The following is a 25,239-nucleotide window of genomic DNA, read 5'->3' on the forward strand; positions in this document are numbered from 1 at the left end:
GCCGCTTCTGCAGTTTGAAAGTACCTCTACTTTCGCATCTTCTCTCCTTAAATGGTTGTTGCTTCCCACCTCCCACGGAGGGATGAGTTAGGCTCGGAGCTGGCGCCGACTCGGGTACCCCTGCAGAGCCCTCGGTAAGCCAAGGTTGGTATTTCTTATTCTTCCCTGTTGGGGGGACACAAAAGCTTCACATCGCCATTAGGCTGGATGGTCTGGGATGCCGTTGGCGTTGGGTTGCTCCTGCCACGGTTAACATTGCCTGTGGGAGGAAAGTGGCAGCTGGGCTCTGCTGAAGTTTCATATCCCATCAAGCTTGGGTGCTAGGTATCATAACTGAGCCCTCCCTTCGTGTCGGCAGTCAAGGTGAGCTACCTAGGAGAAAGAGGAGATCCTGCATACTGGCAGGGCTGCAATGGCGCCTTTGGGTATTTTGGGGCTCAAAATTCTGTCAGCAGACAAAGTAATGCAGTGTCCCCATAAGCAGAAGTGCGGTCCGGTGCTGCCCAAGCTGTGGGGCACGATCCGGTCTCAGCTGAGCACTGGGGGAGGTGGGGATGCTGGGAAGTGGGTTTCTCTGATGCTCCTTATCGCTTAGTTTTAAATACAGCAAACACCTTCCTGGAAGACCAGGGTTTTACTTGCCGTGGTGAGGGCAGGCGGTTTGATGCAGAAATGGGTGTGCTTTTGCAGTGTGAGGAGCTTATGGCCCAGGAGTGCTAGCTGCTGCTTCTTGCCAGGGCCTAGACCCTTTCTCTCTCTTGAGGTGTGTTGGCACTCACTGCTATCTGCTGCTCACTGGTGGGTTTTACTCTTCTCTAAGTTGATATCAGGTTTTACTGGACATCTCTAGAAAGACTGGAACTTTTCAGTGAGCAAATCCCCTGTGATGCTCTGTAGTAAGGCCAGGCAGCACATCTGGTGTAGGTTGTTTGGCTCCAGTGTACTTTTATTCCGTGGTTTGGTAGGAGGTTCAGCTGAGCCATTGCTTTAACACTTCTTTTATCTTCACAGAGTGCTGCACGCGATACCTGTGGGTTCTGTGTTTTGTCTGCAGATAGGATAATGCTGAGGGCAAACCTTCCCCTGAGCGCTCTGGCTTTTCCTAGTCTACAAGTGCTGCCCGGAGAGGGGGAAGGCTCTTACATACATCCCGTGGGTAATGTGCCCGATACCTGAGCTGCAGAAGGAGCAGAACTGCTTCACAGGGGTGTTTCAACTGGGGTGGGATCAGGTTGGGATCTGCTGTGATATCTGTAAAATCTAACCCAGTAGCTTCTTGATTGCACAATATTTGGCATACCTCAGCCCATGCAGAGAGACCGATGTTCTCAGCCAGTGCCCCCAGTGGGGCTGGGAGATCCAGCGACTGACAAGCATACGGGGTAATAGCTGAGCTGACTGGGACCTAGGTAGTTGTGCTGCCTCTTGTGAGAGCATGCCGCTCAAATGTGCGCCTGGCTGTGTCTGGGCAGAGCCCAACCCTTTCCAGGCTGAGCCTGCCTTGTCCTGGGGCCTTTGCACAGCAGCAAGTGGGGCTCCGGTTCTGGTTAGCTCCCCCACGCTGGTTTCCTGGTAGCTTTGCAGGGACACAGGAGAGTTTTCAAAGTGAGCCGTGGGGGGAGGTTGCCTAGAGAGTTGCCTGTGTTTCCTCTAAGACCTGACATGAGCTGTCTTCTTCCTTGCAGAGAGAGCTGCTCCCTGGGCTGCCTCCCTCACCCTTCCCAAATGTGAGCACATCGCAGACAGCACGGAGAAGGGCCTCCTCTTGTCTTCAAGGCACTTGCTTCTGCCTCCTGTTCTTTTGTCCAAAAAAGAAAAAGGCAAACCAAACCAGTCCACAAAGAACTTGTGCTGATCTAAGGAGGAGGCTGCGGAGTCTCAGTCACCTCTTTGCATCCCAAGATCCTGACTGTGGGCTGGATTTTCTGTCCTCAGTTTCAGGGGATCAGCTACGGGGAATCAGGATCTTGGATACTTTTGATTTTTGTTTTTACTTGAACCCTTTCAACCGAGAAGCTGAAGCTGTCACTGCTAAAATCCCGTTTTTTTTTCCCAAGCATGTCAGAAAGCTGGCAGCAGCAACAGCAGCAACCACAGCAGCCACCACCACCGCAGCAGCACCACACTGGGGCAGCTGCCCTCCCAGAGCACTCCATCCCGCCCAGCACTGCTGACAACCCCTTGGGCTGTGCCGTCTACGGCATCCTGCTCCAGCCGGACCCTGGTCTGCAGCACCACCAGCACGCCCCCATCCAGGCTGGAGAGCCGTCCCACAAATGCGGCGTGTGTGGCCACGACCTCGCTCACCTCTCCAACCCCCATGAGCACCAGTGCTTGCCAGGCCATGACCGCTCTTTCCAGTGTACCCAGTGCCTGAAGATCTTCCACCAGGCCACTGACCTCCTCGAACACCAGTGCATCCAGGTGGAGCAGAAGCCCTTTGTGTGCGGCGTCTGCAAGATGGGCTTCTCCCTCCTGACCTCGCTGGCGCAGCACCACAACGTTCACAACGGCAACGCCATGAAGTGCTCTATCTGTGAGAAGACCTACAAGCCTCCCGAGGCAGAGCATTCACAACCTCTTGACCCCTCGGAGAAGCCCTACAGCTGCTCCATCTGTCAGAAAACCTTCAAGCACCTCTCAGAGCTGTCCCGGCATGAGCGCATCCACACAGGTGAGAAGCCGTATAAGTGCACACTGTGCGACAAGAGCTTCAGCCAGTCATCCCACCTGGTGCACCACAAACGGACACACAGCTCGGAGCGGCCCTACAAGTGCACGGTGTGTGAGAAGACCTTCAAGCACCGCTCCCACCTGGTGCGCCACATGTACGCGCACTCAGGGGAGCACCTCTTCAAGTGCAACGTCTGCGAGCTGCACTTCAAGGAGTCATCGGAGCTGCTGCAGCACCCCTGCACGCCCAGCGGGGAACGGCCCTTCCGCTGCGGCGAGTGCCAGAAGGCCTTCAAGCGCCCCTCAGACCTGCGGCAGCATGAACGCACGCACAGTGAGGAGCGGCCCTTCAAGTGTGACCTCTGCCAGATGAGCTTCAAGCAGCAGTACGCGCTCATGCGCCATCGCCGCACACACAAGGCCGAGGAGCCCTTCAAGTGCAATTTGTGCGAGAAGGGCTTCGTGCAGCCCTCACACTTGGTGTACCACCAGCATGTGCATGGCATAGAAAACCTCTTCAAGTGCAACGTGTGCCAGAAAGGCTTCAACCAGTCCTCAGAGCTGCTGCGGCACAAGTGTGTGCAGAACGCAGAGCGGCCCTTCAAATGCGCGGTGTGCAACAAGTCCTACAAGCGGGCCTCGGCTCTGCAGAAGCACCAGCTGGCCCATTGTGCCGAGAAGCCGCTCAAATGCACGCTCTGCGAGAGACGTTTCTTCTCCTCCTCCGAGTTCGTGCAGCACCGCTGCGACCCGGCCCGCGAGAAGCCCCTCAAGTGCCCTGACTGTGAAAAGCGGTTCAAGTACGCCTCGGACCTGCAGCGCCACCGGCGTGTGCACACGGGTGAGAAGCCCTACAAGTGCCCTTCCTGTGAGAAGGCCTTCAAGCAGCGTGAGCACCTCAACAAGCACCACAGCGTGCACGCCCGGGAGCAGCAGTACAAGTGCATGTGGTGCGGGGAGCGGTTCCTGGACTTGGGCCTGCTGCAGGAGCACAGTGTCCAGCACACGGCCGAGGGTGCCTACCAGGTGGCTGCCTGCTTGCCGTGAGCCCCCTGCCCCTCGGCGGCTTTCAGCTTGCATGTGACGCTCCTGAGCCTTGGCCTCCCCTTTCCTCTCCTCTGTTGTAGATGGCCTGCAGAGAGTTCGGGGGAAAGGGGAGGTATGGTGGGCGGGCAGGTAAACTTTCCTCTGTCCTCTGTTGTTCAGGCGACAGACGATGTGAAAAGCTCGAAGAGGTGGAGAGGAAGGGAGGGAAGTGGGGAGAGGAAATAATGCCTGTAGTTGCCTGGCGTCCCCTGGACTGTAGCTCACGCTGTACCTGCAGTTCCAGTGCTGGGAGCTCAGCTGCCCGCTGTGGGCACCAGCCCTTCGCATGCAGCCTCTTTCCCCTGCCCTGCCTGGCGGGGTCGGCAGGGAGGGCTGCGTAACTCTCCTCCTGGAGAGGGCTCAGCAGCAAGGCAGAGCCAGCCTTCTCTTTTCTCGGGGTACGCTGCTCGGCGAGGAAGTAGCAGGTTTCCGCTGCTGGGATCTCCCAACTTTCTTGGTCCAAGCTCAGTTGAGAGGACCATTTCAGATCGTTAGCATTGATTGACTGCCCCAGCCTCCCCTGCTCTCCCTCTTTCTAGAGTGTAGAAAGGGAAAAGCCATGGGGCTGCACAGCTCCAAAAAGCACTTTGGCATTGCTGCTTTTGCAGTCGCTGGCTGTCACACTCTGCAAGGGTTCTGAGTGAGCCTGCCCGCCCCCTGTCCCTGCCAGCAGCATGGGGAAGAGTAGCAAGCACTGCGCCGGTACCAGAGAGCGTGGCAAGGAGAGCCTCCGTGCCCTACTCCTAGCCGAGAGCCTGGCATTTAAGAGCTGCTTCTTGAAGGACCTAGCTCTCCTGCTAAGACTTACCTCCAGCCCGCAGGCCCCTTCCCTCTTTGCACCACTTGGGCCGTTAGCATACCTCCAGGGGGGTCAGGCAAAGGGCCGTCCCAGCAGTTCGAACACTAAAGGGTGAGGCGAACACTATTAATAACCTACAGCTTCGGAGACGTTACCATCACCGACAGTAACCCACACCGTGTGCCAGGGGCTTGGTGTCTGATGTGCTGGGGGGAACCAGAGCAAGCCAGGAGAATCCTTCCTGGCCTGCGGGCTCGGCTCCACGGGGAGGGGAAGGTTAGCAGTGGGTAAAGGAGGAGTGTATTTTTTTCGACCCTTGCAGGAGTCCTGTTTTACCCCTTTACTCTTTCTTTACCTCTTCTTTATTTTTCAGGTTTTGCACAGTTCTTGTAAACATCACTTAAAAATAAATTTCCCCTAGCAAGGTCAATGTAGCCTCAGGTGTTTTCCTCTGCAGGATTTTGCTGGCTTCTCATGACTGAGACCTGTTACATGCCAGTTACATGCCTTGGAGGTTGAAGGTGTGCTTATTAGGTTGCCCACCAGCCTTTCCCTCTCTGTCTTTGGAGATATTAAGATGTTAAATATCCATCTGTGGAGATATTCAAGCCCTGACTGGACGCAGTCTTGAACAACCTGCTGTAGCTGACCCTGCTCGAGCAGGGGGTTGGAGTAGATGATCTCCAGAGGTCCCTGCCAGCCTCAGCTCTTCTGTGATCTTGGCTGGCCCTCATATGAGGTAGGAGCATTGTGATGAGCTATAATTAGTGAACAGCAGCCAGTAAGTTGCCCATGTGCTGCACAGGTGATTAGGATGAGTTTAATAAATGCTGTCTATGGCAAGTATAGACAGATTAACCTTGCAGAGAGTTGGGCTGTGCCTGCTTTGCTGGTAGGGAATGCTCATCTGAAAGGTGGAGAAAGGCTTTCATTTCCAGCACGGTGAGGGGGAATGGGGTGCATTTTCGGGGGCTGGGACAGTTCAGTGACAGGTCTGACCCTGGGGCTGAGTCGTCTTCGTGCGCAGCTTTAAGGAGGTTAAAGCAGACCTTGCTCTCTGCTGCCCAAGGAAGAGGGACAGATGATTATCTTACTTCATGCTGCCTCAAAGATGTAGAACTTCCTACTGAGTTTTCTGTCTGTTTCTTTTTCCTTTTTTTTCTTTTTGCCTTTTTTTTAAAGCAGTTTGTTAATATTCATTAAAAAATACTGTATAGTTTAACTTGATGTCATACTGGATCTTTAAAAAAAAAAAAGATGTGATAACTTGGATTTTTAAAGAGCTCTTTGGTTCTAGGTAGCTGTTTTTTGCTGTTTAATATGTAGTAAGTTCAGTGTATGCTTTACTGTAGGAGTAAAAATGAGGAGTAAAACCAAGGAAGGCTAATCCTGTCTTTACGGAAGGGCTTGGTGGTGATGGAGTCTGCGAGCATGGGACTGGAGCAAGCCAAGGAGCGCAGCACCCACCTGAACCCTCACTCCGCTCCTGCCTTAGGCCGTGGTTAGCTCTGCTCTTGCCCAAAGCAGCCTGGCGCAGCTGCCTCAGGTCCCACAGAGCCATGGGTTCAGCGGTCGCCCTGACTGCTTGAGCATGGCACTGCAGCCAGGATCAGAGGCCAGAGCTGGGAGCTTGCAGAGAGGCTCATCTTTAGTAAGAGGAGGGTGTGAAATGGAGGCTGCTGGAGCCTCCGTGGACTTTTGTGGCTGTATTTCTTTCTGGAGCAGCTGCTGGCTAGAGGAGGGGTTTGGAGAACTATTAGTGTGGCCCCAGAATGGCTGTGCCCGGCTCTCTTCCCTCCCCAGGGGCCCGGGTAGCTGGACAGCCTCGCGTGCTTGGGGCAGAGGAGGATTGTGGTGGGCCCCAGACACAGCTTGGCACCACGTGCTGGCCACAGAGCTACCAGGTCCTGTCCCCTTGGTACCAGCTGGGCAGAGGGACTGTTGGGGAGCGTTTCCTCATGCTGAGCAGCTGGGAAGGCCCTTGGTGTCCCAGTGAGGAGCTCCGGTTCCACTTACGATGTGGAAACAGCCAAGCAGTGCCCTGGGCAGAGAGAGCATCATCAGGGCTGTGTGCTTGGGGGCCCATGCCTGGGGGAGAGGGGACGCTGTAGGGAGCTCAGTGGGGACAAGTTCAGGTCCAGGTCATCAGCCAGTGCCTGTGAGTAGGTGCCTCCAGGTTCAAAAACGTCTTGGTGTGGCATTAGAGCATCATTAAGTAGGACTGTCCATAGGCCCATGGTGACTTGGTCTCTTCATCTTGTTTGCTGCCCTTCAACAGCCCAAATCCAGTAGAAGCCCACGGTGGTTTCTGTTGCCAGACCTCGATGCTGGTGGGTGGAGGACCTGTGCGGAGCGGGCGGCTGAGCAGCTGCCGAGAGCCTTGGGTATATTTTTATAGGGAGATTGTCTAGTTGAAAGCAGCTGTGTTGCATACAGGCAGGCTGGGGGAGCAGGTCAATCTCCATTGCTGTGCCTTTGGGTCATGTTTTGTACCGTGAGGTGAGAGGTGATGGAAATAGCAGGAGGCATGTGAGCATCAGGAGTGCGGTGCTGGGTGGGAAGGCAGGGGCTGGCATGGGGGCTGATGTCCCCTGGGCATCACACCGCGAAGGACTCTCTGCTAACTGCTGGTGTTTCCTTTTCAAACCAAAGAGCAGTTGCGGCCAAAGCCTCTTGGGAGTAAAACATGTTTCTACTCTGTACCTGTGTTGCACTTCTGACATTTATTTCAAGAGACTTTCAGGCTTCTTCATGCTGCCTCTGCTTGGTCTCTTGCATCACTCATTGCCCCACAGCACCCAGGAGGGTCGCCATGCTGGAGCTGGTGTTGTGTCAGCCTTGTGACAAGTGCTCACATGTGTCTTCAAGACGTGGTTGCCAGACCGCCTGAGGATGCTCTGTAGGGCTGGAGTAGGGGATGGTCCCTCCCAAAGGGTTGTTCTCTCAGCAGGCAGCCTGAGCATAGGATGCCACTGGGGAGGCAGCAGGGAGGGTGAAGCTGGCCAAAGGCAGCATGGATGTTGTCCAGGAGATAAATCCTGCTCTCTAGGGCTGCTGTTCCTCTGGCTACCTGGATTCAGGAAGAAGATAGTCTGTCACCTGGGCTTTTTTCGATCTTCGCTTCCCCTTACCCTACCTACAGGATGCCTTTAGCTGTGTCTCAGCCCCTTCCCCTCCACAGCTATTTTGCTTATACTTTTATAAGACCTTCTAGGCTTCTTTGCCCTTTGTTCAATTCTTTATTTGTAAGCAGTGGTTTGGTTTTCATCCCTTTTTGCATTTTGATTGTGAGGTCTCTTCCCCCTCTCCTGCCCCACCCTGGCCCCAAATTCCTCTCCCAGGCTGGATCCAGGTGATACCAAACCACTGATGATGAGGTCAGATGTTTGGGACCTGAATCTTGCTGAAATCCAGTGGGTGCTTCTGGTCCTTCCCCTGTGAGGTCATCCATCTCGCTGGGCATGGGCGATGCCTGTGGCCTGGCATCTTGGCTGGCTGGGTCATGTCCATGGTACAGCTGGCTCTGGCGAGCGAGACCGAGCCAGGAACAGGAGCCAGAGCAGAGCTGTAGGTAACGAGCGCTGGGGTGAGAGTGGCCTTTTCCATGGTGGGTCCCTTTGTCACATCTCCAAAGCTGGGGTTAAGTCAGTGAAGGGCTGTCAGACGTTCCTGGGGAGAAGTCATGGTGCTGGGGTAGGGCTGGACCACTCAGTTCCCCTGGGAATTCCTGCAGAGCGGCTGTGTGCATCAGGCAGGTGGCTGAGCTGAGTTAGCCGTGGCGTGGACACCCCTGGGATTGCGGGTATGCCCAGGCAGCCCTGCCAGCTCTCTGGGGAGCAGATGCCATCCCTGTGATCTGGGTGGGAAGACAGGCACGCTCTGGTCTTGGGGCCCATGCGCTGGAGTGGGTGGTGAGGGGGAAAGCATCCTCTGACAGTGGTTTGGGACCATCTCTGGGTGTTCAAGCCTGACCTTGCACTGTTAGAAGGGAGGAGAGCACTTTCTACTCTTCCCTTGGGTATTTACCATCAAGTCCAGGCTGCAGCCAGAGCCTGGCTGTTAATAATAAGCAAAAAACCCTTGTTCTTCGGAGTTTGACTCTTCCTCTGTTGGGTGGTGAGTTCATGTGTGGGAAGGTTCCTGCACACGCAGGCATAATGCTGAGATGCAATAATGGCAGGCCGGCAAGGTTTGGGGACAGCGGTTCTCCTGTGGGCCCTGGTGAGCCTAGCTTCTCCCCAGCTGCCAGGGTCCCTCTGCAGCATCTCCCGGCAGCCGCCTCTGCTGCTTTCTGGATGTGGAGATGCTGCTCCTGCAGCGTGCCCAGGGTGCTCAGCGGGGAGAGCAGGACCGCAGGTGGGAGCTGGGCCACGGGCTTGTCTCCGAATGCCTCCAAGCCATGGATCCGAGCGGTTTCATGGCCAGTGAGGTTCTTGGGCTCCTCCTAACCTGCGCTCGTGCCTCTGGCAGAGTTCCCAGGGCCGTGGGAAGTTGCAGCCAAGGATGATGGGGTTCGTGTGGCTTGCAGTGCCTTTAACACTGCTCTCCATGTGTTTCTAAGATGATATTCCATGTATGTGTGTATATATATTGTATTAACACATCCCGCTCTTCTGTGTGTGTCAAATGGTTTTGCTTTACTAATAAATTTATAGTTATTTATACCTTTCTGTGGATGTGTAAGATTTCTGGAGCAGAGGCCGTCTGCTGGGCACCGCCTCTCCTGTCTGTCTTTGTGCTCTGTCTGGCTCTGCTTGATTTTTTTTTTTTTTTTTATGTTTTCTTTCTTTCCCCTGAACTTTTTTGATGGAGAAATTATGGTTCATCCACCTGGTAACCAAAAGTTGAGACGCGGGGTACAGGCGGGCTCCCAGGGGCCGAAAGCAAAAGCAGGCAGAGTCTGCAATGTGGTTTTGCCCCTTGCTAGAGGTAGACTGCTCCCTCCTCGGAGCACAGGTTGCTGCTGGGGCTTCAGGGCAGAAGCAAGCACAGCTGTCCGCCTGCCAGAAAGGAGCAACTGTTTAGGAGGCAGAAGCTGATGCATGTCGTGCTCCAAGGACCCCAGCCCCGACTGTTTCAGCTTTCCCAGAGGTTTTTTTTTTCCATACCCCCCATCCTGGGATAGCAAGAGAGGAGCCCATTACCTGCAGATGACCTGACTTGCTCCATCCCACACCCAGGCCAGGTGAGATGTGTGTTTGTCTGCAGACCACGGAGAAAATGCTTCTGGCTGAAGGTTTGGGAAGGGGATGGGATGGGAAACCGAGGCAAGAGTGGGGACAGCACTTGCCCAGGATCCCACAGATGGGAGACATCTTGGCATCCCTTCTCGGCTAGCTGCTCCATTCAGAGCTCTTAAATTACAGCAGAGAGGCACTTGGGAGGAGGAGGAGGGATGTCCACATCTCCGGGAAGGGGCAGGACCCCCTTCCCCTTTGCTGATGCTGATACCAGGTCACCAGTCCCTCCATGGCAGCTGTGCTGAGCCCTGGGAGAGCGTTAGTGCCACAGAGCAGAATCATGCCTAGTGGCAGGAGGGTGATACCTTTCACAGCTGCCCTGATTTCTTATTCCTGGCTGGATGATTTCCAAGGAAAGATGAAAAGTTAAACTGCAGCTTATAGCTGTGCCCGTGTTTGAACTTTGCGCTTTGAGGAAATACTCCGTATCCTCAGGGCAGGCAAGCAAACTGCATCAGCACACCGGTGCCTTACATGGGCTTTTACTTTCTCGTCTTTGATTTCCCTAAATCACAGCAAAGCTGCATAATTTTTGCACACACCGGAGCCTCAGGCTCTGGCTGGGGAGGACCAGGACTGGTTGGTGGGAGCAGCATCCTCTCAGCACCTTATTAGGAGCCCCTTAAGGTCTGGTTGCTTTTCCAGAAGACCTTACCTAGTTGGCAGCTGTTTTCCACGCAGGTATCATTGCTGATCCCTCCTGCCTTACCTCATGAACATAGAAGCTAGGGATGCAAATGAAAGAACAGCAGAAAGTTCTCCAGCAAAAATGCCAGGAGTGCTGGCAGCATCACCCAGGAGCAGAGCCTTCCCCTTCCTCCCTGGGGTTCCTCCTGGGCATTTGCTTGCAGAAATAAGTCGAAGACCTTTGTAGACAGGTCTAGCTCAAAGAGGAAGTGTCTCCAGTGTGTCCTTGGAGGAAATGCAGGTTTACCCATTAGTAGATGCTGCTTTTTTTGAACCCCTCACTGCAGGATTTCACAAGCCTGAGCCTGCAAAAGTCCACCTGAAACTGTCGGTGCATCACTTTGCTCTTTCAGGCAGCGCCGTCTTCTCAGGTGGGACCTGGGCCAGGCTGTGCCCCGAGGGGTGCAGGATTCGGGCCTGTGCTGCTTCCACTGCTGATCCTGCTGTGGGGGCAGCAAGTCAATTTAATGCTGCGCCTGTCCAGGAGCTACTGCTGCTCCCGAGGATCTTGCTGTTGGGCCCACTACAGCTTGCTCCCTTTGCAGGGGTGTTTTTTCCCGGTGATCCAGGGCTTTCAAGGCTTTATGCAGCAGCTCCCGTGCCCTGCTTTCAGAGCCAAGGCTCCTCTGCCACCTCCAGCCCTGGCACAGGGGTCAGCATCCATCCCGCAGCGGAGAGCAAAGGGTTTGCCCCACTGTGTGGAGGTGTGCATTCAGGATAGCTGAAGTTGCCGACAGATTGAACTGAGGTTTTGGGGTTTTTTGGGGTCCTGGAGCATCTCTGGCCCCGGTACTCAGCAATTCCTGGCTACTGCAGCCTGGTGATGGAGGCAGCATCCCAGTGGTGGCCATTTCCGGGCTCATCCTGCTTCCCAGTGCAGGCTGGGACAGGGGAGGAGTGGCGTTGACCCATCCGCTCCATGTGATGATGGCACAGGCTTACAGGGCTTTGGCGTGTTTGGGGACGCAGCTTGCCTTGCTTGCCCCTTGGCACCACCAGCCAGGGTCTGTGCCAGGGCTGGAGGTAGTGTGAGCAGCTGGGGAGGCAAAGGGACACACAGGGGTCACCCTGATCCCATTGTGTTGCGGGGGCTGGAAGTTTGCAAGCAGGTGCTATGCCAGCCGTGGGCTGGGGCTCTGAGCCCACCCCAAGGAAGGGGAAACCAGGATGATCGCGGCTGCCTGGCCTGGGTTGGGACCCCTAAGCTCCTCTCCTGGCCACTGTGGAGGGTTTGCTGCTGATTCCTGCTGGGGCAGGGACAGCTCTGCCACCTGGAGTCATGGAGAGCAAAGTGAGGAGAGCTGAGGCTGGGTAATGGCTTTGGTAGCTGCAAGGCCTGGCAGAGTGCAGCAAGCACCTTTGATTCATTTTTCTGCCATTAAAATCAGTGGCCTATGCTGAGCTGTAAGCAATCATCACTCCGCTTCAGAGTGAATGGTATCTCAGAAACACAGGGATGCCTTTTGGCATGCTTCCCTGGGCCTGGCACATAGGGAATGAGGTACGATTTGGGAGACCGCTGCTCTGTGCCTCGGTTTCCCTAGCTGTGAACCAAAGCTGCAGAGGTGCTGGGTGGGTACTTGTGGCTTGCCAGGCTGGGGATACCCACAGGGCCAGGGAAGGACGAATCAGGCCAGGGGGCTCCAGTGCTGCTCCAGTGAGCTCTGGCCAAAGACAGAAGCTGGGGCTGGACATCAAGCAGCGAAGCCGTGCTGATACCAGGATTCCGGGGTGTGACCACAACCGAGATTAGGGGCGATGGGAAAGGCTGGCAATCACACAGGGCTGGAGGTAAACGGATCAAGCAGAAATTGGCAGTCTCAGCAAGGGGAGGCTTATCTCAGCCTGGCACAGATTTGCTGCCTCCTGCCCCAGATCCTTTGGGGTCGGGGCAGAGCCGTGGGTGGAGCATCCTTGGGCACATCACCCTCGGGCACATCACCCTTGCATCGCCCCACAGGGTTTCAGCAGCCACACTGCTGCTCATCTGCACATTCCCGCGCCCAACTGCACCTGGGCAAAACAACAGCCTTCCCCGCAGCACTGCCAGGCTCACACCTGGCCAGTGAGTGCCTGGGGTAGCTTTGGTGGCTCCAGGGATTTTGAGGATGCTCAAACCTGCTTGATTTTTGGGTTTTCTTTGCACTATTCCACACCAACACCAGGCTGGCTGCTGGGAGCCGGGGCTTTCAGAACAGCTGGGTGCCGGTAATCCCATTTGCAAGCAGTGCTGAGCTAATCCTTGTAGAGCACTGAGCGGATTGAGGTGGGTTTGGGGGGTCAGTGGCGAGCTGCTGTGGCCAAGTGAGTCCGTGCATCCCACGGGTGGCTTCCTGGGGAGGCAGCGGTGAGCGTGCAGGGGTAAGTGGCAGCAATGGAGGTGAGGGACGGGGCTGGGATTTCTGTGGGGCCACATCTGCGCATCGCGGGGGGGGATTGGTGCTCAGAAACAGAGCTGGAGGATGAGTTGTGGAGGGGACACAGGTCCATGGGGAGTGATGCTGCAAGGGCAACAGAGCTGGGTAATGTGCAGGGGTTTGATATGATACTGGAGGGGAGGGAAAGGCCACCATGGTCCCTGCTCTGAATGGGGATGTTGGGTCTGCGCCCTGCTTCTTGCTCCTGGAGACTGGGGCCCTTCGCCCACTGGCGCGAGCCCCACAGAACTGGCATGGTGGGTGGTGGCATCGACTGGTGCCTGCAACACAGGGGGATTGCACATGGCTGCCTGCTCTTCAGTGCCATTGCAGGCAAATGCCATCTGCTTATTCCTATTTCCTCCAGCAACTAGTTTTTTAGGGACCCACAAATGTTTCTGCCTCTTTCGCATTCAGATGTGCCGGAGGAATGGCCCCGGCCCTCCACTTTCCTTCCCAGGCCAAGGACAGGCTTAAGCTCCAGGCTTTTACAGCTGTGCAAGCTTATGTTGAGGAAGGAGACCTCAGCCATCGCTGGGGGTTTGCTCCAGCCCCGGGGGGCTTTCTCTGGGCTTGTTTGGGCTCAGCAGTGTACGTTGGCCCTGGGCTTCTTTGGGACCTGTGAAGGTCCTGAAGCATGGGTGGAAATGTTACTGTGCTGCACGGCGCTGCCAAGTTTTCCTTACTGTTCCTGTGGCATTCACAGCTCCTTAATCCCTTATACCCCGTGGGAGGTAAAGGGCAATTTCTTAATTGGTTTCTGATCATCAGGCCTCCTGGGAGGTGTTTTACAACCACTCTGTCCTGCTTTGGGGACGTGGGGGTCTCTGGGAGAGCTGAGCCTGCCTGTTGTATACCAGAGGCTGCAGGTGCCACGTGGGGCAAACGCTTCAGCTGCATCCAAACCCAGCTCCTGGGCTTGCACAAGGTGGAGGCAAGTAAAGAGCTGAGGATGCATGTCACCTCGCCTGGGAACCTTGGCTCATTAAGATTTAAGATGCCAGGCTTTGGACAGCCCTCGATGAACCACCCTGAGGGATTTTAAGGCGTTCTGCATGTGCAAAAGCTGAGTGAGGGATTAATGCAAAGAGCCCGGTACTGAGCATCTTCCAGCCTATAACCTGCTGCGTATATGGGACTGGGGTCATGTGTTAACCTGGGATCAAAACTCCCATGCAGGTTCCTGGCTGGGCTGGATGGAGCTTAGGGATCTGCTTTCTCTTGCCCTTCACAGGCATCTCCTGCAAGCAGCAGCATGGGGGCCACCCAAGATGCTCCTGAGCCCCTCATTGAGCAGAATGGGGTGTCTTTGGAGGTGCCTTTTGGGCAGACCAGGGCTCTTTGGAGGGGCAGCAGCAGAAGACATCCCCAGTTTGAGCTGGGCGAGAGCCCCCAGCCCTTGTCCCATACCCAGGCATGGCAATGTGCAGCATCACTCAGCTCGCTGGTGCTGCATCCCAGCCTGGAGTTGCACTGAGAAGGGATGCGGGGACCCAAAAAGACTGAGCAAACAGAGCTTGAACAGCTGAATCCTTGCTCTGCAACATCTAATTTTTACCTAAGCCATCAACATCTCGGCAGCCACAGCATGTCAGTGCTGGCTGCCTTTGCTGCCCTCTCCAGGGCCCCCGGCAGGTGCCTGCCCCAGCAGCCACCATGGCCCCCGGCCGTGGCTGAAAGGTGAGGGAGCAGAGTTGTTTCCTAGGGGCAGAACGAGCTGATACATGTGTTGGGCTGTGAACTTGCCCATAAAAAATTCTGCTCAAATTACTGTTGTTTGTTCATCCGTCAAATAAAAAATGAGCAGAAGAGCAGAGGACTCTGAGCAGAGCATCATAGTTTCTGTGATCTGTCTGCTATGGCTTCATGAGCGCTTCTCCTTGTGCGACCCTAGCTGTGGAGGGTAGTGCAAAAAAACCCTAAATGAGCGGTTACATTTAGGAACATTAAGTTTAACTAAGCCTGCGAGCTTAAAATAGAGGGCGTAGTTTGCTCCCAATAACGGTGAGGGGCCAGGGGTTGAGCTGGGTTTGGTCTCGCTGTGTTGCAGTGCCGTGTTTCCCAAGCAGGACGTGGAAGTGGAAGGACACCAAAGAGCTTTTTGGGCTGCCCTGAGGACAGCGTGAACAGCTGGTGCACACGGTATTCCCTGGGGAACGTGCACCACCGCTGCTGGCCTCTCGCCAGCCAGAGACCCCTCCTCACTACCTGCAGGCAGCAGGATGCTGGGCTGGATTGAGCGGGTGGTTCCCCAGCCCCCAGTGCTCCATCTGGCAGAGGAGACCCCCCCAGCTCCATTGCAGGACCCGGAGCTGGCTAAGGTGAGTGGAGAGCCAGTCTGGGAGGTAGCAGGAACGCTGTGAGTGTAGTGGAGAGATGCCTGGTGCCTCTGTGGCCAGCCCCAGAACTGCGGCACCCAGGGATGCTCCACAGCATCCCCAGGAGGGATGGGGGCCAGGATGCATCCCCCTTCCGAGCTTCTGGGAGGCAGCAGGAAGGATGGGGAGTCCCTGGGGCCACCACCCTGCCCTGCAGCCACCTTTGAGTGGGGAACAGTGTCTCCTGCGCCTCACTCTCTGACACCTTCTGCCTTTTATCCTGAAGGCACCGATGGGAAAGGCCAGTGGCTCTGGGGATGCTGCTGACCACACACGTGCCGAGGGTAAGCCACCACGGTGGGGGGACGCACGGGCTCGGGCAGCGGATCAGCATTCCTTTACCAGCTGGTACCACTCCTGCCCAGCACGCAGGGGGCTGGTGGAGTGGTGATGGGAGCTTCCTTTTTTTTTTCCTGCTGCCACTGAAGAAATGGAAAAGAAGGTGGGATTTGCAGTCCCCAAGGACCCAGGCTCTGTGTTTGAGAGGTATTGCTCTTGCACCCTCCAGCGTGCAACATGGTTTGCTTGGGTTTTTGCTTTTGGTCAGGGGCTGGATGCCTGGGATGGGGGGTGCCAGCCTGACTCATCCCCTTCCCTGGCAGCGTGGGGAGCAGTGTGCTCTCCTGGCTCTCCCAGGGGCTGGAGAAGGTGATTCCGCAGCCTGTCCCGGCCCCAGGGATGCTGCAGGCACTTAGGAAGAGCTTCGAGACAAGCATTGATGTTCCCGATCAGGTAGGTGACAGATCTGGGCAACAGTCTGGCATATTTGGGCTTCTAGCTCTTTTTACCCTTTCTTCTTTTTTTTTTCCCTTCCTATCACTCTCCCAATGCTAACTGGGAGCACTAGCCCTACACTGCATGGGCTTCTGCCTTCATCCATCCCTGGGGAAAGGTCAGGTTTCCGTCCCCGCCCGGCGGGACGAGCCCCAGCCCGGCTGCTGGGCAGGTGACAGTCTGTTTGGCTTTTCAGACGGAGGTCCAGATCCTCAGGGACGAGGAAGATGATGCTCTGGGTAAGGAGAGCTGGGAGCCCGCAGCTTACCGCATCCCAGGGGCCTTTCTGGGACTTCCGCATCCCACATCCCACCTTCCCGGGCAGTGATGCTGGCACTATTGTCCCCTTGAGCTGGCTGATGGGGGGACCAGGAGCCCCCAGCAGTGCAGGTCCCAGCTCTCCTCCATCCCCATGGCACTGCTCTCCTTGCAGAGATAACCCCCTTCGATCCAGAAGAGGACGAGCTGGATGTCTGCGAGCCTGAGGCCAGCTCAGATACCGGCATGGAGTGGTGGGTCCCCAGGGAGGCTGGTGGGAGGATATGGGAGGGCAGGAGGGGCACAGGATGAGCAACCCAACCGTGGCACACTCTCCCTGCAGGGCAGGAGCACAGGTGCTCAGCTGGCTAGTGCAGGGCTTCGAGAGGATGGTGCCGCAGCCAGAGATGCTGAAAAAACCAGAGGTGAGCACTACCCAGCTGGGGGAGATTGGGGGGGCTGCTGGGCAGAGGTGACTGCAGAGTGGGCACCCAATCCTCATTGTCCCACACGCCCCAGCTGGGACCTGGGGGAGGAAAACCCCAGGGGAATTCAGCAGAGCAACAGAGAGACCTCAGGGTGCCGTCCCAGTGCTCCCTGACCTGGCTGCACATTGGGGGGACCCTCCATTCAGGACCCGCTGGTGCCAGCAGTGCCAGGGTCTGGGTTTAATGGTCCTTGTCAATGAAATGGGGCCAAAACTGCAGTGGCAGGTGTGTGGGGCTGTGTGTGTGGGTTCCCTTGCGGGGGGGATGTGCCCACGCAGGGTGATGTGGGGCCACAGACAGTGCAGCCACTTCCATCTGTCCCTCTGCAGCCGGAGCTGAAGGAGCAGAAGTGTGAAGCCATGGTGGAAGGTGAGCAATCCCCCTTCCCTGGGTGGCCCTTTCAGAGGGGACACTCTGCCTTTGAGAACTCTGGTGCAGGCAGGCACCAGCGATGGGGCTGCCCTCCATCCCCATGACCTGGGGTACTGACTGTGCCAAAAGGGGTGAGCACGCCGGGTCCTGGCATCACGGCACTACCCCTACACCATGTCTGTCCTCAAACCACCTGTGTCTTCATCCTGGGGGAGAAGCTGCGAGGGAGGTCCCCCAAACCTGTCCCTCTGTGGGAGGTGACCCTTCCTTGCTTGCTCCCCTTCCCCAACAATTTGTAAGGTGACTGCTGCATTGCCTGTCCCCCTTCTCTTTCCGGATAAACCTGAGCAGGCACGAAAACGACTAAAACGTGGGCAAAGTCAAAAAGCAGCGTTTCAGCTGCCCGGAGCATCCCGGGAGCAGTGGAGCCGGCAGCAGCCGAGGGGCAGCCAGAGTCGGTGGCCACCCTCATCCCTCAGTCCCTGGCTGGGGACGGCAGCAGGTAACCACAGTGGCAACTTCTGCGTGGGCACCGTGGCCAGAGGAATGGCTGCTGTGGGAGCAAAGGCTCTGGCAGTTGGGTCTAACAGTGGTTTCTGGTCACCAGGATGTTTGCCTGGTTCGTCCAGGGGCTAGAGAAGGTGATGCCACAGCCAGTGACCAGGGAGAAGCAGGACACACAGGTATGCTGTCTGCTGGATAGGCAAAGGGCACGTGAACGCCATGTCTCTGGTGGGGAGGGCATACTCTGCCATGCAGATGCCACCAGATCAGTGCCAGGACTTGCTGTGGTTTGGGCTGTCGCCCAGCTCGTTCAAGAAAACAAATCCCCACAACCTGCTTAGCTGATGAAAACCAGGATTTGGCTTCTAAGCAGCAGGAGAGCCCATAGCATGTGCTTTCTTTACCATTTCCTTGCCTTTCTGTGCGGCACTGGCTGGTGTCCAGGCCTTGGCATCTCACCCAGGTGTGGTCCAGCTCTAAGGAGACGCAGTGGCAGCAGCAGCAGCTTTACACACTCTCCTTTCCTTCCCTTGCACCCAGGAGAGCTCACTGATGTGCTCCTGCCTTTTGCCATCATGTGTGGGGATGCTTGTGCCCATGGGCAAGCCAGCCAACATGCCCCGAGAAATCACAGGGGGTATTTAGGGTAAAAGGACCGCATTTACTGAAAATGGGGCATTTAGGGTAAAAATTTAGGTTTACTGAAAATGGGCAACATCTCATGTTTCCCTTTTCCTCCTGGCAGGGAGTGGCCGCAGCAACCTCAAGTCCTATGGAAGAAAGTAAGTGGTTGCTCCATCTCACCATGCCAGTTAGCTTGCCAAGGTCAGAAAGGTTATTGGGAAAAGGGGTCGCTGGTGGCTTTTATCCCCTGGTTTGCCATGGCTGCCAGCTCGGGTGCCCCTGAAATCCTCCAAGGAAGCCATGAGAGGCTGTTGCTGCTTGAGAAGTGGGAGCAGATCTGGAGTTGAGGCACAGGCTTGGTAAAACTCAGGCCGTGGGAGTCTCTGAGTGCAACATCCCACATCCTCGGGTCCCGGGTTTTGAGGTTAGTGCTGATATCAAGATCTGTCCTTGAGCTGTGCCAGAGGATGTTTGCCAAGCTGGTCGGATTTAACCAAAGGATTACACGGGAATTCAAACCTGCCCCCTTCATCATCCGCTTTGGCATGTTTGCTGCTGAGCTGGAGGGTGTTTGCCAAGCCTCGTGTGAGCTGTCTAGGGAGGTACCTCAGGAAAACAAAATCCTGGGATTGTTACATGTATGTGTTAGATGTGAGTGCATGGTTGTAGGAAAACATTGCAGGGTTCACACCGCTGCTTGCCTGCCCGTGGAGGGGAACAAGTGCCATTGCTGTGGGCAGACGGGATTGGCTCCCCCCGCCAGCCATGTTGCGGGATGCTGAGCAAAATGGGGAGCCCAGCCGGGAGCCACGGCTGCCTCCACAGATGGACTGGGCAGGGGAGATGTCACACAGCCCCATGCAAGTGCTGCCGCAGGAAGGAGTGGTTGCTTGGGCTGTGGGAGATGCAGATGGGAGCGGGGACCCGCCACAGCATGCAGAGGTTGTGCATCCCTCCAGGGACATGCTGGGAGGTTGCTCCTGCCAAGCCAGCAGCCACTTGGTGGGATGTCAGAGTGGGAAATCCTGTGGGAAGGCATTTCTCTGCATGTTTGTAGAAACTGGAGACCTGAGTGCTGCTGTGGACCTTGGAAAGAGGCAAAGCCAGTGGGATGCTGCTGCATCTGCAGGGCAGTCGCACCCTTTATGCGCAGCTGGCTTGCATTACAGCTCACTTTGATGCCTTGAGGCATTTCAAGGTCACTTAATCTGCCCAAGGAAGGGAGCAACTGGGTCGAGCAAGAGATCTGCCCCAGCACCAAACTGCCAGCACGCTCATTAATGTTTTCCTTCTCCTTTTGTTTCAGGGGGCAAAGGGGCTTAGTGCCTCTGAAACAAATGGAAAACGAAGAGTGTGGTGAGCCAGCCCTTCCCACAACCAAACGAGACCAACACGAGGAGAGAGTGCAGCTGGGGAGGAAAAGCAAAGGGGAATCTGCAAATGGTCTCTAGCTCCTTCCCAGCCAGGGTGGCAGGGACCCAAGGCTGGCGCAGGGGTGCTGGCTGCATGTCCTTGGTCCCATGGCTGTCCCATCCCAGCTCCCTTTTGGCTCCAGGAACTGGAGCTATTGGTTTTGCAGGATGATGTTGATGAGATGGGAGCTATAATTTATAGGAGGGTAGAAAAGCATCACTCAGGACACCTTGGAGGAAGAAAGCCTCTTGCTGCAGCCTTCCAGCACTCCTGGCCCTCTCAAACCCCCCCTAGCATCTGAATATTCACCCCTGAGACCTCCAGCTGAAGCCTACAGGCTTCTTTTAGTCGACTTCTGCCTCCAACGTGTAATGTTATAAACCTCTTTAAGCTCTCGTCAGCTTCTTATTGCTTTTCTTCCATTAACTGAGTGTTTTCTCCCAGCAAATGGAAAGGGCTCTGGTTTGCAGCTGCAAATGCAGGTGGGTCAGGTTAATCTCTAGGTGAATAGGTAGGAGTTAATGGTTAAAAGCCTTTGCCCAAGCTCTCCTTATAGGAGACCTTATCCCAAACTCTCCTAACCCCGAACTACAGCTGCTCCCTCCTGAAGCTCACAGCTCTTCGGATGCAGCACTAACTGTGGCAGCAGGAGTGTCCTGGCAGGAAGGGATCCCAGGGGCTGTCTCCAACCCAGAGGTGTGCGGGCAGGCATAGCCAATGCAGGCATGCTGGGCTGGATGGGGTGAAAGCCCCTACACACCAGGTTTTTAGTACAGACCTTAGAGTTGCAGAACGGTTTGGGCTGGGAAGGACCTTTGCAGATGATCCGGTCCAACCCCCCCGCCATGGGCAATGATGACACCTTCCACTAGACCAGGTTGCTTAGAGCCCCATCCAACCTGACCTTGAACACTTCCAAAGATGGGGCATCCACTGCTTCTCTGGGCAACCTGTTCAGTGTCTCACCACTCTTATTGTTCAACATTTCTTCCTTATGTCCAATCTAAATCTACCCTCTTTCAGTTTAAAACCATTGCCCCTTGTCCTGTAACTACAGGCCTTGGTACAAAGTCTTTCTCAATCTTTCACATAAGCTCCCTTGATATATTGAAAGGCCACCGTCTCATTGCATCTCTTTAGGATGATCTAGGCAGCTGTAACGATGAGTCATGAGCCAAGCAATCACCTTGAGCCCCATCCCCTGTGTTTATAATGAACCCTGCTGGTACCAGGCTCCAATTTTAGTATTATTTGCCCTGTTTTCATATAATGTACCCAAATGTTGTGATGTGTTTTAAAAGCCATCTCCCTGATTGCTGTCCCACATTTTAATTAACGGAGATCTAGAGGGAATGGGCTAAAGGCACTGAGGGGTGGGTAAATACGGCAGAGAGCTGAGCATGGATGGGTTTCCTGCCTTTCTGTAGTTGAATTTGCACGTTTCCTATTAGCTTCGCTGCGGACATGTAAGTTTTGTTATCAGGCAGACCTCAAAATAAACTGGTTTTACAGTGTGTGGATGTGCTTCCTCCTGCTGTTTCTCTGCTGTGTGCCTGACGTGGTCGGATGGGTATCCCTGGGACATGGAGGGGGCTGGTCGTGGATCAAACCCGTGCTCTTCACTTTGCAGCTGGTCCAACAACCTCCCTGGTAACCCACCATAGGTTTTCCCCCAGCAATGGTGGGAACTGACAGGGCATGCGGGATGCTTCCTATGCTGTGCCCAGGGGAGCACTTGGAGCCGATGAGGCATGGGGCTCAGAGCATTCCAACACAGGCTCTGGGTTGAGTCTCGCTCTGCAAAACCAGGGTCCTCAGGCTGTGCTAGGACAGTGTTTTGCTTGGGGTTCACAAAGGGAAAGGCTTTGGGCTCTTCCTGCAGCTGCTTCTGTTTGCAAGGAGAGCCAAAATGTGGCCTGGAGACGGGCCGAATCGTCTGTTGGTGGAGGTTGCTGTGCATGTAGGGAAGCCAACAGGCATCTGTATGCAAAAGGTTACAGTTTTCATAGGACTTTGGCTCCGATGGTGAATTTTCTTCTCCCTTCTGGCAAAAGTGCCCAAGGCATGCGTCCGGCACAGCTCAAGGGGACTGGGGCTGCCCGGGTCTGTGCAGGCTGAGACATGCTTCAGTCCTGGCATGCAGCAGCACCTATGCATCAAGCAGCTGTTGTACCATGCAGCTAAAATGTGGGATCTGCCCTGGCCCTACCCCTGGTCTCTTGAAAATGTGCTACTCTTACTTCATCACCTCCCTTTCCCCATTCCCATTTCAGTTCATATTGTCCCTGGGGAACCCAAGGAGACCAACCTCATCCTGGAAGAGATCGATGATGACTGGATTAATGAAGCCACGTGCAAGATGATGGCCTGGGGTCATGAGGCTGAGCTGGTGGCAGAAGCTCATCCCCTTCCCCCCATACAGGAGGAACCTCAGGAAGAAGAAAACAGGTAGGAGAAGGGAGATGCTGTTGATGGGCAGCTCTGCGTGCTCTCTGGCCACCAGTGTGGTGGCCATGGGAGGGGATGAGCATGTCCCTGGGCATCCCTCCTTGCCAGTACTGGTGGTGGAGCTGACAGTGGGCAGCTGAGGTGCCCGTTTCCAAAGAGGGGGTGTCATGGTTTAACCCCAGCTAGCAACTAAGCACCACGCAGCCACTCGCTCACTCCCCCACGGTGGGATGGGGGAGAGAATTGGAAGGGCAAAAGGGGAAAACTGGTGGGTTGAGATAAGAACAGTTTAATAACTAAAGTAAAATAAAAATAGAACAGTAGCAACAGTAGTAATAGTAATAGTAATAGTAATAGTAATAGTAATAGTAATAGTAATAGTAATAGTAATAGTAATAGTAATAGTAATAGTAACAATAATAATAAAACCAAGTAATAATAGTACAATAGTAACACAAAGCAAGCGATACATTGTACAATTGCTCACCACCCACTGGCTGATGCCCAGCACATCCCCCAAGCAGCGATTGTTGCCCCTCCCCCGGCCAACTCCCCCCGCTCATATACTGAGCATGACGTCACGTGGTCTGGAATAGCCCCTCAGCCAGTCTGGGTCAGCTGTCCTGGCTGTGCCCCCTCCCATCTTCTTGTGCACCCAGCAGAGCATGGGAAGCTGAAAAAGTCCTTGACCAGTGTGAGCGCCACTTAGCAACTACTTAGCAAGAACCAAAACATCAGTGTATCATCATCGACATTGTTCTCATCCTAAACCCAAAACACAGCCTCATACCGGCTACCAAGAAGAAAATTAACTCTATCCCAGCTGAAACCAGGACAGGAAGGCACCAGAATGACCCAAAAGATGTTTGGACAAACAGTCTTTTCTTCTGGTGTTGAGATTTGGGTTGGGCAGGCAGTGGCAGAGCCATGAGTGCAATGCGTCACGTTGCCCTGCAGAGGACAGCTGAAGGATGCTCTGCTTAGGCTTCCCATAAGTAGATTTTGGCCCTAAGGCAAGAGGGTTTGGACCTCGTTCTTATCAACTGTGTATCTAACTGTCATGACATTTGGAAATGGTAGTCTTCTCTATATAGTTCATCCTACTTCCGAAAGAAACCCCTGCTGACGTCCTCCCAAGGGCTGGGCAATGCATTCAGAGCCAGGAGCAGGCTGCATTACAGCAGGGGGATGAAAGGTGTCCATGCACACTCCCAAAAGGTTTGGGAGCCCCCCAAAATGCTCCCAGCACATGTGCAGGGGAGGGCAAGTGCTGTGGTCCCCACCTCTGATATGGGCAATGCTTGACTGCACTAAGCACAAGCGATGTCCAGAGCCACATTCACTCAGCAGAGCTCCCTTCTGCTCAGCCAGAAAACACTGGACATGTTATAAAAATATTTTTCAGATTTTTTTTTTCCCCTTAGTATGCGAGCCTGAGAAGCTGTGGACAGCAAGCACATCCTGTCCTGGAAGGTGGATTTCATTAACAGGGAGGTTTTGATCAAAATCAGCAACAAATGACCCCTAAGCACATCCTCTCCCCCTGCCGCAAGAGGAATTTGAAGGCTCTAGGACTCCTCTAGTTTTGCATTCCCAAACTTTCTCCTGTTCTTCCTCCCACTCCCTTGGGGCCGCAGATACTAATGGGCTGTGAAACAGCATATGCCTGGTGTATCCAAGTGTGCCCCCTGGGATGTTGGCTGGGGGATGGAGGGAGAGCATCTCTGGCCAAAGGGGGTGTGGAGACTGGCAGTGCTCCTCTTGTGAGGTTCAGACATACTTTTTGGATTTCACCTAATGAGTTTCTCCTTCTCAGGCTGTGGTTGTGCTCCCTGAGTACTGCTGAGGAGGAGGAGGAGGAGGAAGAGGAAGAGGAAAAGGAAGAGGAGGAGGAGAAGAAGGAAGAGGTGGAGGAGAGTGCAGGGTGAGTGGCTCCTGTTGCCTTTATGGCTTTGTTGGAAACGAGCATGAACGCAGTTGTTGTTTCAGCCACATTCACAAGCCAGAGAAGGCTGAAACACCCATGGAGAGCGAGCTCCTCTTGGCAGAGAGGAGCTCCCCAGCCTGGCGGGTGGCCGGGGTGCGTTTGGGAGGGATGCGCATGGGAGGGATGCTTTCACAAACTGGCTCACCCCAGGGCTCGCTGCTGACGCGGCACTTGGTGACAGGCGAGTGTCTCTTGGTGACACAGGCTCCATCTCCATCACAGATGCCCGTAGCAACCGCAGCCCCTGGCCGTCCCCTCCCACGGGGTCCAGCGGCTTGGCTGAGCAGGAGCCCTGGCTTCTGCCTTCATCGGGAGCTGGGAGCACCCAGCTCCTGGAGAGGGACCATGTTATTTAAAACCATACGCATTAATTCAGGGCTGTCTGGATTATTATGAGTATTACAGAGCTGAATTTAAAGACAGGATTATGTCTTGTACCTGCAAATGCTACTTAATACAAGGAGGTATGATTTAACATTTTTTCCTATTGTGGAAAACAGCCGAGCTGTTGTCAGCTGTTGTAGGTGATGACTTTGGTCTAGATGGTATTTAGAAAAATCTTTCTGCTTAGTTTAGTGGTTTGCTCTGATTTCATGCGAGATAAACATTTAGGGATTTATTACCTAGTGCTACAATATTATTCTCTGTTAATTCCTCTGAAGTAGCTAGATTTTCAGCAAGAAGCTGAAAACACATGCTTATTCAGTGTTAAACCCAGATATTTTTATTTTATCAAAATCTGTTCCTGGAGCTCTACTATAGAAACTTGAGCTTCAGTTGTTGGGTGAATGAGATGCTCCTCCATCCTTCAATGTGTTTATCTGTTTATGGGAAAAGAGAGATACTGACAGGTTTTCTAGATTAGGGTGAAAAGACTTGCGATTGCATTTGAAGGGAGCCTAATTAAGAAAAAATTGAGAGGGGGAATTATTAAAAGTAATTTTAAAAAGACCTTGGAAAATAACAGTTTGTCAAGACACGGAGATAAAAGAAAAAGCAGGCACTGCTTGTTTACATACACCTTCTGCCTTAGAACCTGCCAAGGATGCAGAAAGATGTTTTTTCAATTTTCATGCATTTAGCTGTCTTAA

At 54.5% G+C, this 25,239-nt stretch overlaps 2 protein-coding genes across 7 annotated transcripts in view; both read left to right on the forward strand.

The window, feature by feature from the left end:
* Positions 1 to 5: 5 nt before the first annotated feature.
* On the forward strand, positions 6 to 15,094 carry ZNF319 (zinc finger protein 319). Of its 3 annotated transcripts, XM_087740116.1 has the most exons (3): positions 6 to 144; positions 1,686 to 3,699; positions 14,972 to 15,094. In XM_087740116.1, exons 2-3 carry the CDS (start codon positions 2,059 to 2,061, stop codon positions 15,026 to 15,028), a joined length of 1,698 nt encoding a protein of 565 aa, XP_087596242.1. In that variant the 5' UTR covers positions 6 to 144; positions 1,686 to 2,058; the 3' UTR covers positions 15,029 to 15,094. The 3 variants fall into 3 exon arrangements, with proteins under 3 accessions (XP_087596242.1, XP_087596243.1, XP_087596244.1); XM_087740117.1 differs by lacking the exon at positions 14,972 to 15,094 and having other exon boundaries at positions 1,686 to 4,984; XM_087740118.1 differs by lacking the exon at positions 14,972 to 15,094 and having other exon boundaries at positions 52 to 134; positions 2,058 to 4,984.
* CNGB1 (cyclic nucleotide gated channel subunit beta 1) overlaps positions 15,091 to 25,239 on the forward strand; it is a 33,059-nt gene continuing 22,910 nt past the window's right edge. The window contains exons 1-13 of one of the 4 annotated variants that reach the window (XM_087740110.1): positions 15,091 to 15,223; positions 15,507 to 15,564; positions 15,709 to 15,766; positions 15,883 to 16,012; positions 16,251 to 16,293; positions 16,488 to 16,566; positions 16,656 to 16,737; positions 17,130 to 17,169; positions 17,524 to 17,674; positions 17,780 to 17,855; positions 18,422 to 18,458; positions 21,987 to 22,161; positions 23,978 to 24,085. In XM_087740110.1, coding sequence (XP_087596236.1) covers positions 15,125 to 15,223; positions 15,507 to 15,564; positions 15,709 to 15,766; positions 15,883 to 16,012; positions 16,251 to 16,293; positions 16,488 to 16,566; positions 16,656 to 16,737; positions 17,130 to 17,169; positions 17,524 to 17,674; positions 17,780 to 17,855; positions 18,422 to 18,458; positions 21,987 to 22,161; positions 23,978 to 24,085 — 1,136 coding nt within the window. In that variant the 5' untranslated portion in view covers positions 15,091 to 15,124. The other 3 variants (XM_087740112.1, XM_087740111.1, XM_087740113.1) reach the window with 3 other exon arrangements.

The sequence above is a fragment of the Nipponia nippon genome, unplaced genomic scaffold (genome assembly GCF_047370975.1).
Source record: "Nipponia nippon isolate SJK-2023a ecotype South Korea unplaced genomic scaffold, ASM4737097v1 scaffold_7, whole genome shotgun sequence".
NCBI classification, from domain to species: domain Eukaryota; kingdom Metazoa; phylum Chordata; class Aves; order Pelecaniformes; family Threskiornithidae; genus Nipponia; species Nipponia nippon.